The sequence below is a fragment of the Synchiropus splendidus genome, chromosome 5, assembly GCF_027744825.2.
Source record: "Synchiropus splendidus isolate RoL2022-P1 chromosome 5, RoL_Sspl_1.0, whole genome shotgun sequence".
Lineage (NCBI taxonomy): Eukaryota > Metazoa > Chordata > Actinopteri > Syngnathiformes > Callionymidae > Synchiropus > Synchiropus splendidus.
Window position 1 is genome coordinate 25,368,062 of NC_071338.1, and position 12,899 is coordinate 25,380,960.

Sequence of the window (12,899 nt, forward strand, 5' to 3'; positions counted from 1 at the left end):
ACCAACCTTAGTTGTCTGCTGATGTCGCCTTGAACATGTACATGGCTTGTAGTTGTAGTTTAGGTTTGTATGAGCAAGTTCATGTGCCACAACCTCTTGATGCTTGGATCGACAGGAGATGGAGAACGCCTGGAATGAGTACAGCCGTTTGGAGAGCGACGTGGACTGGCTGAAATCCGCTCTACAGGGGCAGATGAACCGCTGTGATCTCACTCAGGTCCGTCCAAAACCCGACTGGCAGCCGACACGAAGCTAAAGGTTCATCTGTGAAATGTATCGTACTGTCATCTGTTTCACGCACCTGATCAGTTGTGAATAAAAATCCTGAGGATTTTTCAAAGATGATTTTAGATCAGTAGTGTTTTTTCCCTCCGTGTGCAGCAAGAGAAAGTTCAGCTGAGGAAGGAGCTGTGGAGGATCGAAGACGTGATCGCCGGCCTCAGCAGCAGTAAAGCCAATTACAAAGTCACGGTCTCCTCCATAATAAACCCAGGTGAGACAAAGGCAGTGCACGCGGACGCCAGAGTAAACGCTTGATCGGGCTCTGTTTAGCGTCCCAACCATGGGGTCGCGCTGCCATTACCGACACAGAGCTTCCTAATGCCTTAAACATTTCCTGTGGGACAGCACGGCCTTGTGTTCGCTTTACATCATCATATTCATCTTCTTCCCCAGAGAGGAAATTTGTGCCTTCAGTGTCGGCGTCATCAGTGCCTTCTGTGTCTGGAAGCCCGTCTGCGATGGAGATGAGATTGTCCCAGCAGCACAGCCCCCACCTCAGCCTCAGTAGCCACACTCCCACAGCCCCCTCCCTGTCCTGCAGCCAGCCAGTGTACCACTTCACACAGAATAATATCGCTCCGGTTTGGGTGAGTTACGCGCGGCTGACAGCAGCGCAGCATGCCGCCGCCGCACCACGCCTGTTGTGAGATGCATTCATGTCAAGGAGACCACACGGTTTCCACCGTGGAAGCTTTATTTTCACTGAATATTACTGAAATGAAAGTTAAACAAAAATGCACAAACAAAAATGTTACCCACAGGCCTTTGTACTGGAGTGAAAGTTGAAAATGAATTATACAGAAGGTTTTATATCTGAATGAATTACTGTTAAAGATCATGTCTTCAAGTCACATCATCTTTGTGGAGAAATATTGAAGGATAGAAGTACTGATAACTGCCATTATGTGAGAGGATCTGTGTATTTATTGAACAAAAATCTAAACACAAAGTCAACAAGAAAGGCACTCACTTTTTATGTACCCTCTGCTTGTGCTATTATATCGGTATAATTCACAAAGAGCTCAGTCGGACAGCAGGTGGCGGTAGCGTCACAGAGCTCCTAAAAGAGTGGTACTTGAAGCTGGTTATGTTGCTTATGTTGCCAGTTCTACTTCCTGTACGGGAACCCAACATTTGCTGTTTGCTGAAGGAAAATTAAAAACTAGTTGTAGAAGTTTTATCAAAACAAGTCTGTCTATAATGGGCAGATTTAGTTCAGAATTAGTCGTCACTGGAGACAGAGGGGCATCAGGGGGTCTTACAGATCTGACCAGGAACTAAATGGTCAGTGTACCTTTGAGGCCTCACCTGTGGGATCTGAACTTGCCATGGCCACCAGCCTTGATGATGCTCAGCAACTCCCTCTGTAACTCTCCGTGTGCAGTGTGAGGAAGATGTGCCTCCCAGACCTCCTCTACCTCAGCTGTACAGTCCTGAAGAGCAGCCCCCCGCCGTGCCACCCCTGCCCAAAGAGTCGACCGTCATCAGACACACTTCTGTCCGTGGACTCAAAAGACAGTCGGACGAGCGGAAGAGGGACCGGGAGATCGGACAGTTCGCCAACGGAGCGGAGAAGGTGGAGCTGAGGCCTTGTCTGAGTGACCCGGAGCTCATGGGAGCAGGAGACGGGTCAAGTGGCACTGGTCCAACAGGCCTCAGTGGAGGTTACCAGACATTACCGACCAGAGGTCAGTTTTATCTCTGCAGCATGAACCCAACCGTCACCTCTGAAATGTTTGGTCATCCTCCTGCAGGCTCCTTCTCTGGCTCCTCCCTCAGACTGCATCAGTCCTCCAGCATCTCCTCCTACGTCACGCTGAGAAGAGCCGTTTCCTCTGCCGGCGAGAAGGTACGGAATTCCACCGTAATTTTGGGGGGAGACCTAAGAAACCACCTACAGGTGTAAATTATTGAGTAACACTAGTGGAAAGTGGCAAATTCAAGGAGCTATCTGAGTCGGTTTGTGGTCAGATTTCCTGTTAGGTGTCAGACGGCTGCATCTTGTATTTTAGTTATTAAACCACTTCTCCTCACACTTCTCCCCAGGAGAGACCCAAAAGTGCCTTGGAGCGCCTGTACTCTGTCAACCCGCAGCTACCGAGTGGGAGGATGAGTGCGGAGGAGCAGTTGGAGAGGATGAAGAGGCACCAGAAAGCTCTCGTGCGACAGCGCAAACGGACCTTGAGCCACGGAGACCGCCGTGCCTCTTCATCGACCCGCTCTTCATCCTCGCGTCCTCTCTCGGCTGACTTCGGATCAGTATGTTACTAGATCACACACCACTCGATGGGAGAGTGGCTGCAGTAGTAGAGCATGTCGACACTCCTCCAATGCTAACATCTAACTCGCTGCTCCGACTCTCTGCATGTTTTCTCATTCATGTCTGCATTAACTGTTCCTTTAAGGCTTCACTTTGGCTTTAAATGTGACTGTAATCCTGCATGTCAAATGCAAGGCCCGCAGGCCAGCTCTGAACCACCATACACCAGCTGAGGGCCCTATCATTAATTAATAAAAACCTCTCCCATTGCTTCAAATACAAGTCCCATAATGAACTGCATTCTTAACATTATGAAAAGCACACGGTTAAATCTAGGGCTGCAACTCACAATTGTTATAGTTGTCCACTGATCTATTCATAATTTTTTCAATAAGTCATATAATCGTGATTGACCTTTGTTTGAACCCATTTTGAATTTCTGTTTAACCTAAAGTTGCTTAAATCATCTCACTGTGATACTGAGACACCATACATTATTAAACAAGTATACTAAAATAATGACACATAATCCCGGAACATGTATTGACCTGTGAAGCATGAAGCATCAAACTGTTGGCAGAGAGCTGCAGTTCTTCAAAACGGAGGTCCTTATTGGTCCTTGAGAAGAATTTAAAATCATCATTATACACATGTGTATCTCATATAAAATATCTGATCAACATCCACAACAAAAGGTTTTACTAGAATAATAATGTAAAATCATGTGTTCAGTGTAGCTCCCTAGGTCAGTTCTGGTTATTATTATTAGGAGGAGAGAGACCGATGACACTCACTGTACGCAGCGACGGCGGCCAGTTGGAGTCGGACCTCAGTCGGGAACCAATTAAAGGAACAGAAATGAACATATCTTTCCAGAGTCCAGAGAATGTGATATTTTCTCACTGCTTCTGAATAACAACCAAGTCTCGATGACCATCCCACGTGTGTTTACACCAACAGCAACATGATGCATCAGTGCATAGGTTTTGACATTGAAGAATTTTTGTTGTCGACGTTATCGACGACGTCAACTAATCGTTGCAGCCCTAGTTAAATCCCAGTTCATATTCCTGAATAAACACGATCAAGGTCAGAGCATAGAGTATTTAGGCTGCCCTGCGACTGAGTTTGTCAACTGTGTGTTGTCATGGCACATATGACGCTGCTGCTGACCTGATGCCTTCGCTTACAATAACATGAGGGAATATAAATAATACATCGATACATTTAAGTAGAAACATGTCGGACAAAAGGTAGGGTAAAGCATTTGGTCAGAGAAAAGAAGTGAAATAGTTGATGGAATTATTGATATTAATTTAACTTTTAACAAACATATATATGATAATAAGGGACGAGACACTGTTGAACTTTCATTGAAGATTTTCATCGCTGCATTGCACTGAGCTTGATATTGTCACAGCAGAAGAAGAAGACGCCAACGATCACTTCTTACCACTGAAACATGTTTTCTAGACACTAACTTGTCCAGTGCCAGTCTGTGTGACCCAGTACAAAACCGCCTTGACAACAGTGCCTCCTGACTTCTCCTAACTTCACGCAGGACTTCTGAACTGGAACGATAACACATTTCACGCCACCGTGTTTCTCATAGCCACGGTTCTCATTGTTTGTTAGTTTTTTCTACATTTCCAAGTGTAAAAATATGTAAGAAATAAAAACAATTCTGTTGCAACATTTATATTTTTCTTGCTCCGACTGCCTTGCCTTGTGTATTTGCGTAGTTTGTTGCATGCTTTACATCTTGCTCCTCAACTCTGCATGCATACCTCACTATGCATGTTCCTGGTTTGTAGGCTTCCACGCTTCCCAGGTAGATTTCAATCATCGCCACGAACGAAAGCTGCTCATGAACTAACAGCTGCTTCTTTTCCGTGTGACGTCCAGTGGAGGAGGGAGCAGGAGTTCGACCTGCAGTTGCTGGAGAGGGCAGTGCAGGGGGAGGAGGCTCAGGGGGTGAGGAGCGTCCAGGGGGAGGAGCAGCCTCCCGAGCACAAAGAAAGACCCCGCTCTCACTCGGATGAATGGCTGACCTTCCACTCCTCCACCACGACCCCTCCCACCCAACAGACGGACAAGGAGGTGTTGGACTATGACCTGGACCTCAACAAAGAGGTAGAGGAAGTGACTGGGGTCTTGTTTAACCTTCAGTTCATCTGGTGCTTTGGTGTGTTCATCTGGCTGCTCATTAACATTGAAGTACTTTTTATTTGTTCAATGTTGAATTCAAATTCAATCCCTAAAGGGCCGAAACTAAATACAGTCTTTGTCTGAAGCCAGACAGGATTTACTGAACGTAATCTGTGATTAAGTTTAACAACTAAAAGCTTCACCTGTTGCAGTGCATATTGGGACGGCGGAGCTCATGACACTTGATGATATAGAGTTAATATAGAGCCAAACTGCGACTCCCGAGCCCCAGTTTCATGCGGCTCTTCGCCAAATGATCCGCCTGGCAGTGATTTTGGTCAAGTTGCTGTTGAGATGACAGTTTATACAGGAAATAAGATGAAAAAGTAAAAGCTATTTTGGCGAAATGTCAAAATATTGTTCAAAGACTTTGACTTGAGTTTAACCCCCACCTTGGATCACGTTCAATGCCAATGTGAGTCACTGTCCTAAGACTTGGACCATCATCAGATCCACGATTTACATGACTTAGTTCCATGTTTCACTTTGTCATTCCCTATACTAAACATATGGCATGTGTTTCACCTGTATTAATTCATTGGAGTGAAGATGAGACGCTCCAGTCTGCAGCGTCGCTCACACACACACACACACAGACCGGGCCCATGTTATTGGTGGCATGAGCCACGTAAAAAACATATATGTAAAATAAATGGCGCACACATTTCTATCTACGCCGCTTGATATTTTGAGGAGGATCATGGTAAAATGTATGAATTGTAAAAATACATGCACAAGCAACATACGCCGGATGGGAACCAGCAACCTTGTGACACACAGGGATGTGCTTCAACTGCTATGCTGCCGCTAAGTCACATGACCAGCTGTTCAGGTGAGCCTTACAGCCTTACATGTTTGTAGGATGTGGCTCTTTTCAACCACATATCAAAGCAAAGCAAGTGGCTCTTAGCCTCTGACTGGTTGGCTACCCCTCTATATTATATATTATAGAGGCTTATATTTGGGGCAGAGGAGGAACATCTCAAAAAGCTGTGTGTCTCTGCTCTTTTGACATCACAGTTGTCCAAACCTCAGAAGGTTCTAATCCCGGAGCGATACGTGGACACCGAGCCGGAGGAGCCCCTCAGTCCTCAGGAGCTGGAGGACCGACATCGGAAGGTGGAACGCATCAAGAGCCTCTTGGCAAAGTCCAGGTCTGTTCCAACAGCACAACACAAAACAACCTGAGACGTTAATAAACACAGTATTTTGGTTTGTGATCGTGGTTGCAGTGTGCAGAATCTGGCTTCGACTGTGTCAGTGGACAATTCTGAGCTGGGTCTGGGGGCACTGGACTCGGCGCTGCAGGAGCAAGAGAGGATCATCACCATGTCCTACGCCTTGGCATCAGAGGCTTCGCTCAAAAGCAAGCGGGTCGCAGGTTCGTGTCACCGACGTTGAACGTATGTTAGACTTGAGACACTTCAGAGTCACTTTTTGAAACGTTTCACTCAGCTTTCCTTTCCTAATTCTACTTGATATTATACACACACTCTTTTACGCCTTTTTGCTTCCATAGTTTTTCTTCCTTACTAACTACTTCACACTAATATTCATTATTATTTGGGATCTTTTGTATCTTTTGAAGCACATGATCAATGTTGTCAGTAGTATTATAAGCAAGCAACTTTATTTTTACCAAAAATCGCTTTAATACAGGTCATTTTTAAGCTATTCACATCATGTGAAAGACAAATGAGCTGCAGTTCTTTCAAGATTTTCCCAACTCGGGTTTCATTTGTATTACACCCTATTGTATATACAAAGCACTTGCTTTGTGATATATTCTACAAATTTCACAATATTTTCCTGTCCTAAAAATTTGTAGCTGAAAATGAAACATTTTCTGCACTTTACAGAAGGTTGTGATATAAGCATCACTGCTTGTACGTGTCCCACTATTGGATACTCATACCGTCATTTCAAGTTTTTCTTGCTCTCTGAACACTGTGGCTTTAACTATACATGGATTTTCATGGTCAAACAAGCTTCAGACCGATGTTTAGTGACATTCCTGAGTCATTTCCGCAACATCTGCAGCCACACATGAGTATACAATCTTGCTAAAGTTCACCTAGTCTGTTTTGTACATAGTTGAGGTGACGCAATGCCCAGTAGTGTGTAAGTCAGAAGTGGGCAATTCCATTTCCCAAAGGGCCACATTAGAAACTGTAACTGTTGTGAGGGGCCACCATCAAAAGTAAGACAGCGATGACTACAAAACATGACAGAAAAATGTACAAAATATATACTTAAGTAACAAGGATGAAGTGATCCTAAAAAGATTAAATGTAAGTTAGGATATTAAAGAAGTGTAAATATGCCATGAAACCTATTGACATTTTTGATTTTATATGCATTTAAATTGAATATGAATGAAGGCAATTTATTTCAAAATATATGCTCAATAGTCCTTCAATGTATTTTGAGGAGCAAGAAAAGCACACAAAAATGGCCAATGAAAAGAAGAAGATTATAGTCTGATGGTGGTGGTGGCTAAAAGAGAAAAAAAAACAAAAAAAAGCAGAAAAATTGCAACATATTAGTTATAGTTTTAGTCTGATGCCAAAAGTGCCACAAATATACAGGCAAGTGGATACTATTTCTCCAGCTGTGGTGTCATTAACAGTGATGTTATGAGAGGTATTGTTTGAAGTCGGACATGGTAGGACCTCACTGAAGGTTGAGTTGTATTTCGGCCGATTTTAAATACATTTTGACACGTTTTTTCGTTTCGGTTTCAGCTAGGATGAAAGGGAAAGTGTGCAAAAGGGTGGTGAGGCCAGCAATGTTGGTTTGGAAACAGTGGCACTGAGGAAAAGACAGGAGGCAGAGCTGGAGGTAGCAGAGATGAAGATGCTGAGCTTCTCTCTGGGAGTGAGCAGGATGGATAGGATCAGGAAGCAGTAGATCAGAGGGACAGCACTTGTGCTCAGGTGTTTAGGAGACAAAGTCAGAGAGGCTAGATGGAGATGGTTTGGACATGTACAGAGGAGAGAGAGCCAGTACATTGGTAGATGAAGATGTTGAGGTTGGAACTGCCAGGCAGAAGGTGGAGAGGAAGGCCAAAGAGGAGATTGATGGAGGTGGTGAAGGAGGACATGAGGTTTGTAGGTTTGAGAGAAGAGGAAGCAGAGGACAGGGTGAGATGGAGGAAGATGATCCGCTGTGGCCACCCCTGAAGGGAGGATCCGAAAGGAAAAAAGAAGAAGAAGATTTCTGCATTTAGTTTCGCACAATGACCCTGAAACAAAGGTGTTCCCCGACCGGAACTTCTCATGTGGGTCACTTCTGAATATCGTTCCAGTTAGATATGTCTTGAAAACATTTCATCATTTCACTTGAACCTTCTCGCTCCTATAGCACCATCACTTCTTACTCCGAGTGACAGTTTCAGGTTGCAGAGGAGATAAAGAAAGTTGTTCTCACCAGAGGAAACACAGGCGCCATGACATGAAAGGGGCAGCAGGTTAAGAGACGAGAACTCGGGCCGCTGGATTTCCTGATAAGTGAACATTAATTCTTATAAGACGCTCAGATGGTTTTTAATTGCCGTGTAGAACCTTCTTTGACAGGGGAGGAATAACTTGATGAGGCCATTTTGCGAGCTGATCAATGACCCAGTCGAGCTCTTCTCTTTCACACTCTGCATAACATTAACTTGTCTTTGAACGCGGCTCTGAACCTGCATAAAAGATGCCACGCTCACTTTTCATCTCTTTCATGCTCTACAGCAGCCAGGCAAGTTCATTTACACCCGAGCTGCGGCAGATTGTCTGTCTGCACTCACACACAAGTAAATATGTCACACACAGCGGCACGAAAGCTGTCAGAGAGTGTCGCAGCTTATTATGCGCCCAAAGGTAAAGTCAACAATTATAACATTATTTCCAGAGCAGAGAAATGTCAGAGAATATATCTGGTGGCATCTTGTCAACGGAGACCTCCTCCATGAATCTCTCCTGCTTTGGCTTCAGTATGCAAATATCAGCGCTCCAAAAAAAGACTTTTTTTTTTCCTTTCTTCGATTTTGTGCACCGCAGCGTTCAATAATGAAGAGGATGCAACACACTGCCGGTGTTCGATCGACGTTTTCTAATTTTTTTTCTTTTGTATTGTCGCACGGCATTCAACTGTGAAATCTGATATTAGTAAGAATTAAAATAAATACTTTTGAAGATAAATGTCTTTAAAGTAGGGGCCTCAAACTGTTAGGTAAAGTAGGTAAAGTATTCAGTCATTGATATTGTTAGTTATTTATTTTGAACATTCTCACGATCATTCATTCGATCACTTCATTTCATACATGCAGTTGGGGAGTTGTTGTCTTCCAAACCTGTTAAAGGGGGCGCAAGAGGTTCAGACACCAGAATATGTGACTGAAGAATGGGATGGAAACAGCCAAAAATGTTTCAATCACTCTGGCAGTTCTGAGCTTCCGTACAATTCTTAAAACAAGGAATTCAACTGTTTTTTGAGGAAAGTTCACGTGAAAGTATTTAGTTTGCAGGTCAAATAATGCAAAAATAGCGTTTTATATATAACATTTGCATTTTGAAGTGTGATCAAATGTCTCTAGAGTTTCAGGAGAATTTTTTTTTCGTGATGTGACACTATCATGACAGAATAACTTATTACAGAATATTGTCTGTCTCATGTTTTAGACATATTGCACTGTAAAAAAATGATAAATACATTTTGAAATCATTTTTTCTCATCCTGTTCTGTTGCGGTGAACGGGTGGTACTTGGGGAATTGGAGAAAACGCAGTTGTTTGTGGTTCAACTATGCGGCTCACCAGTAATGGGGAAATCTTCAGTCACTCAGCAGTTCCATTTTCTATGACACACTTGCTGTTGGGTCTTTCGAATATGACGCGAGTAGCATCTTAGTACACATAAGATAATGTATTCTAACAGTTGCAGAGCCAGTTTGGCAAGGGGCAACCCTTATTGTGCAGCATGAAAGGTGGCTGCCTGACCCATAATGCAGTGCTGCAAGTGAAGGCCTTATCCGTGTTAGTGTTATGACATTTGAAATAAATCTTGTGTTGTCCTTTTCTGTGATGGACACTGACAACATCAGTCATGTGCTTCGATTCTAGCCTCAGTTTACTCCACCAGCAGCTAAACATCGCTGAGTCTAATGTGGAGCTGAGAAACATATTTAAAGAAAACAACAACTCTTTTCTTTCCTTCTCTATTTAACAGTTCCACCACAGGCTAACAGCCCCACCTCTCCTCCTCCCCCTCCACCGCCCCCTCCTCCTCTCCCCCCTCCGCCTCCTCCTCTTCCTCCTGTATCTCTGGTGCCTCCCTCTCCTCGAGGCAGTGGGATCCACTACACGTTTGTCTAACTCTGAGCTGAAGTAAGGCCCGACTGCATGCTTTCTCACTACTGTTTGTGAGCGCGGTTTATGATTCTCACTGCTCTCGTCATAATCAAACCAAGTCTGCAGGTCGTCCTCGCACCCCGCTGCGATAATGGCGTGTACATTGTTTGCTGTTTTTTTGTCTTGCTCCTCTGCCAAAATATTTACAGATGATTGACAAGAAAGAGCTCCAGGAACAACTGTTTGTAGCCTCGTGTTTAATTAACAAAAGAGGGATTTGGAGTTTTCACCTCCACAGTTCACTTGTAAGCACAGCTGTGTTCAACTGCCGCCACCGCCGCCGGTGAGGAAACCTGCGTGGCGCCGAGAGCATCACAGGCTTCATGAGCAGTGCTCTCATCTGCTGCTTCCCAACGATCCTCATGATGTTTTTCAGTGTCTTCACTTCCACTGTAATATTACGTTGATCTCGAAGGATTTATAAACATTCTCCCACTCTTCCTGGGTTGGCAATTTGCTCTATTTCCGCCAGAAACAAAACACATTTTAGCATCTCAGTGCTGCTGTAAGTTAGCGGAGGAGTGAAAAACTGATGAGAAAATCCAGACATCAGTCCTCTGGCTCAGCTCTTTTATTGTGGCAAAAGTACAGCAGTGCTCAACTCTGAGCCCCAAAATGTTTTCTTCTGAGAACCGAAGTGACTTTTGTTTGTGTTATGGGTTTCCTTCCACCGTTTATTGGACACTTCAAAAGTGTATGTGTGTGACCTGTGATGGATTGGTGACCTTGCCAGGGTGTATTCCTGCCTCTCACCCAGAAACCGCTGGGATAGGATCCAGCTCTTCCCGCAACCTTGACCAGGACTAAGCTAACTGAAGATGTGTCGAGCCCACATTTTAATATCTGACCCCAGAATGATCACATTTTGCTACATAAAGTGCACAGAACATTGAGCTTCTATCTTGAAGCGCCGTACCATTGACTCTCCTTCATCATGGATGCTTTGGCGATAACATTGTATAACATGGTACACTTGGATTTGGTGCGCTGAAAAGTGAGAGAAATAATGTTTATACTCAGTTCATTTCGATAGATTGTTATTATTATTATTTGTAATTATGTAATCTAAAATAATCTTTAATTCCCACCCCTTTTTAGTATATGCATATTATAAATGATATTCTATTTTTTCTTTTTATTTGCCTTCCAGCTTTGACAAATAATTGGTTGTATGTATCACAAAAACCTCTCGACTGGTGTGATAACATCTTAAAATAGCTAAAATGGTTAATAAATAAATTGTTCATAAATAAAATGAATGTTATAAGTTTTCAGATTGAAGGGAATACAGTGTTTTTTTTCACTGAAATTTGGTATTTTATACAATTATGAAGCTCCGTTTTCAAGTTTTAGCAAATATCAATTCTATAGGTGAAATGTTCTGGTCTGACTTCTACTTTAAAAAAGTGTATGAAAAAAAATGACTTGCTAACATTCTAAAGCTTCAATCTAGCAGTGAATAAATTACATACTTTTTCTTTACTTCAGTAACTTGAAGTGTAAATTGCCCTTTTTAGTCTGGCTCCTCTGTCAATCAACTACGCGCAATTCTGTTTCACACATTTATCTGTTCATGAGGAATTCAACTGTCGTGATCCAGGTCAGTGGAATTGAACCCATGGTGCTCTGTCTACAGGAAACTGTGACACGATGCAGAGCCCTACTGACAGTCCTGAAACTGATGGCACTTTATGTTGCAGATGAACTCCCTCCCCACAAGGGGTAGTTTCTCCCTTCTCCTCCACTTTTAACACCTATATTTTCTTCTCTTCTCAGCTCAAGCGATTTCTGGACACTAAGGTGCTATTTTTACACGTCTGGATCGGATGAGAAGAGAAGATATTTTTGTTTCTGTCATGGAGATGATTGTGCAGCACTGACGATAACTTTACCTGCTCTGTGAGCTTCATGCAGAATGAATTACTTTCTAGTTAAAACTACTTTGCTGCTTTAAATCACATTGAAATCATCTTTCAAATGTTTATCACAAAAATGAAAAAAAAAATCTCTATTTTTTCTACAAGTTCAAACGTGAAGAATTGAAACTGGAAACACGTCCATGCTCTTGCGGCGCTTCATGTTTGTTCAAGATTGCCTGCGTTTCCCTGTACGAAATGTAAATAATGAATCATGATGTCAGACTTTCTGGGCGATCTATTCTTACACCAAACCACTTGAAGAGTCATGTATGTTTGTATCGTAGCACTGCCAGGCTTTTAGTTTAGGCTTGCCAAAGCGTATTTTATTTTTGCTCATCTGGATGAGAACTTTCCTTCACGGAAGGTTGCACAAAGGCGTTTATGAAACTGTAAATAATAAAGTTAATAACAACAAGCCGTTGCTTCTCTTGACTTGACGCCATTCTATTGCACACAAAGACAAGGCACCGAATGATCCGAATGATCTGGAACCATTCCATTTCATTCCAATGTTGGGACCAAGGAATTAAAAGTTGGGAACGCTTGGAGAGCTTTTAACACAAGACGGGTTTCCGCAGGTTCAAAGTGTTTTCCAGCTCCAAAGAGCATTTTTAATGCGTGCAGTTTCAACCAGGAGGGTGAACGAACATGGCTTCCCCCAGAAAACCAGACTCAGTTGTAAAATAAGAGCATCTGATCGATGGAGAAGCAACGCTGTGCTCCTTAGTTTACACCTATCATTTTGATATTATCGATGCTTTGCGCTGGTTGGGAGGCTGCAGCTTCGTCTTCTTGTCTCCTTGCCACAGACGAGGTGTGATTTCTGTCGAGTGTCGCA

At 43.2% G+C, this 12,899-nt stretch overlaps 1 protein-coding gene across 13 annotated transcripts in view; it reads left to right on the forward strand.

Moving 5' to 3' along the window:
- Positions 1-12,870, forward strand: part of plekha7b (pleckstrin homology domain containing, family A member 7b) — a 64,907-nt gene extending 52,037 nt beyond the window's left edge. For 12 of the 13 annotated variants that reach the window (XM_053864767.1, XM_053864766.1, XM_053864771.1 and 9 more), the window contains 11 exons: positions 116-217; positions 382-493; positions 676-869; positions 1,667-1,970; positions 2,037-2,131; positions 2,329-2,541; positions 4,448-4,675; positions 5,771-5,904; positions 5,983-6,131; positions 9,961-10,118; positions 11,919-12,870. In XM_053864767.1, the coding sequence (XP_053720742.1) occupies positions 116-217; positions 382-493; positions 676-869; positions 1,667-1,970; positions 2,037-2,131; positions 2,329-2,541; positions 4,448-4,675; positions 5,771-5,904; positions 5,983-6,131; positions 9,961-10,106 (1,677 nt within the window). In that variant the 3' untranslated portion in view covers positions 10,107-10,118; positions 11,919-12,870. The remainder of the gene's footprint in view (positions 1-115; positions 218-381; positions 494-675; positions 870-1,666; positions 1,971-2,036; positions 2,132-2,328; positions 2,542-4,447; positions 4,676-5,770; positions 5,905-5,982; positions 6,132-9,960; positions 10,119-11,918) is intronic. The other variant, XM_053864770.1, reaches the window with a different exon arrangement.
- Positions 12,871-12,899: the final 29 nt, after the last annotated feature.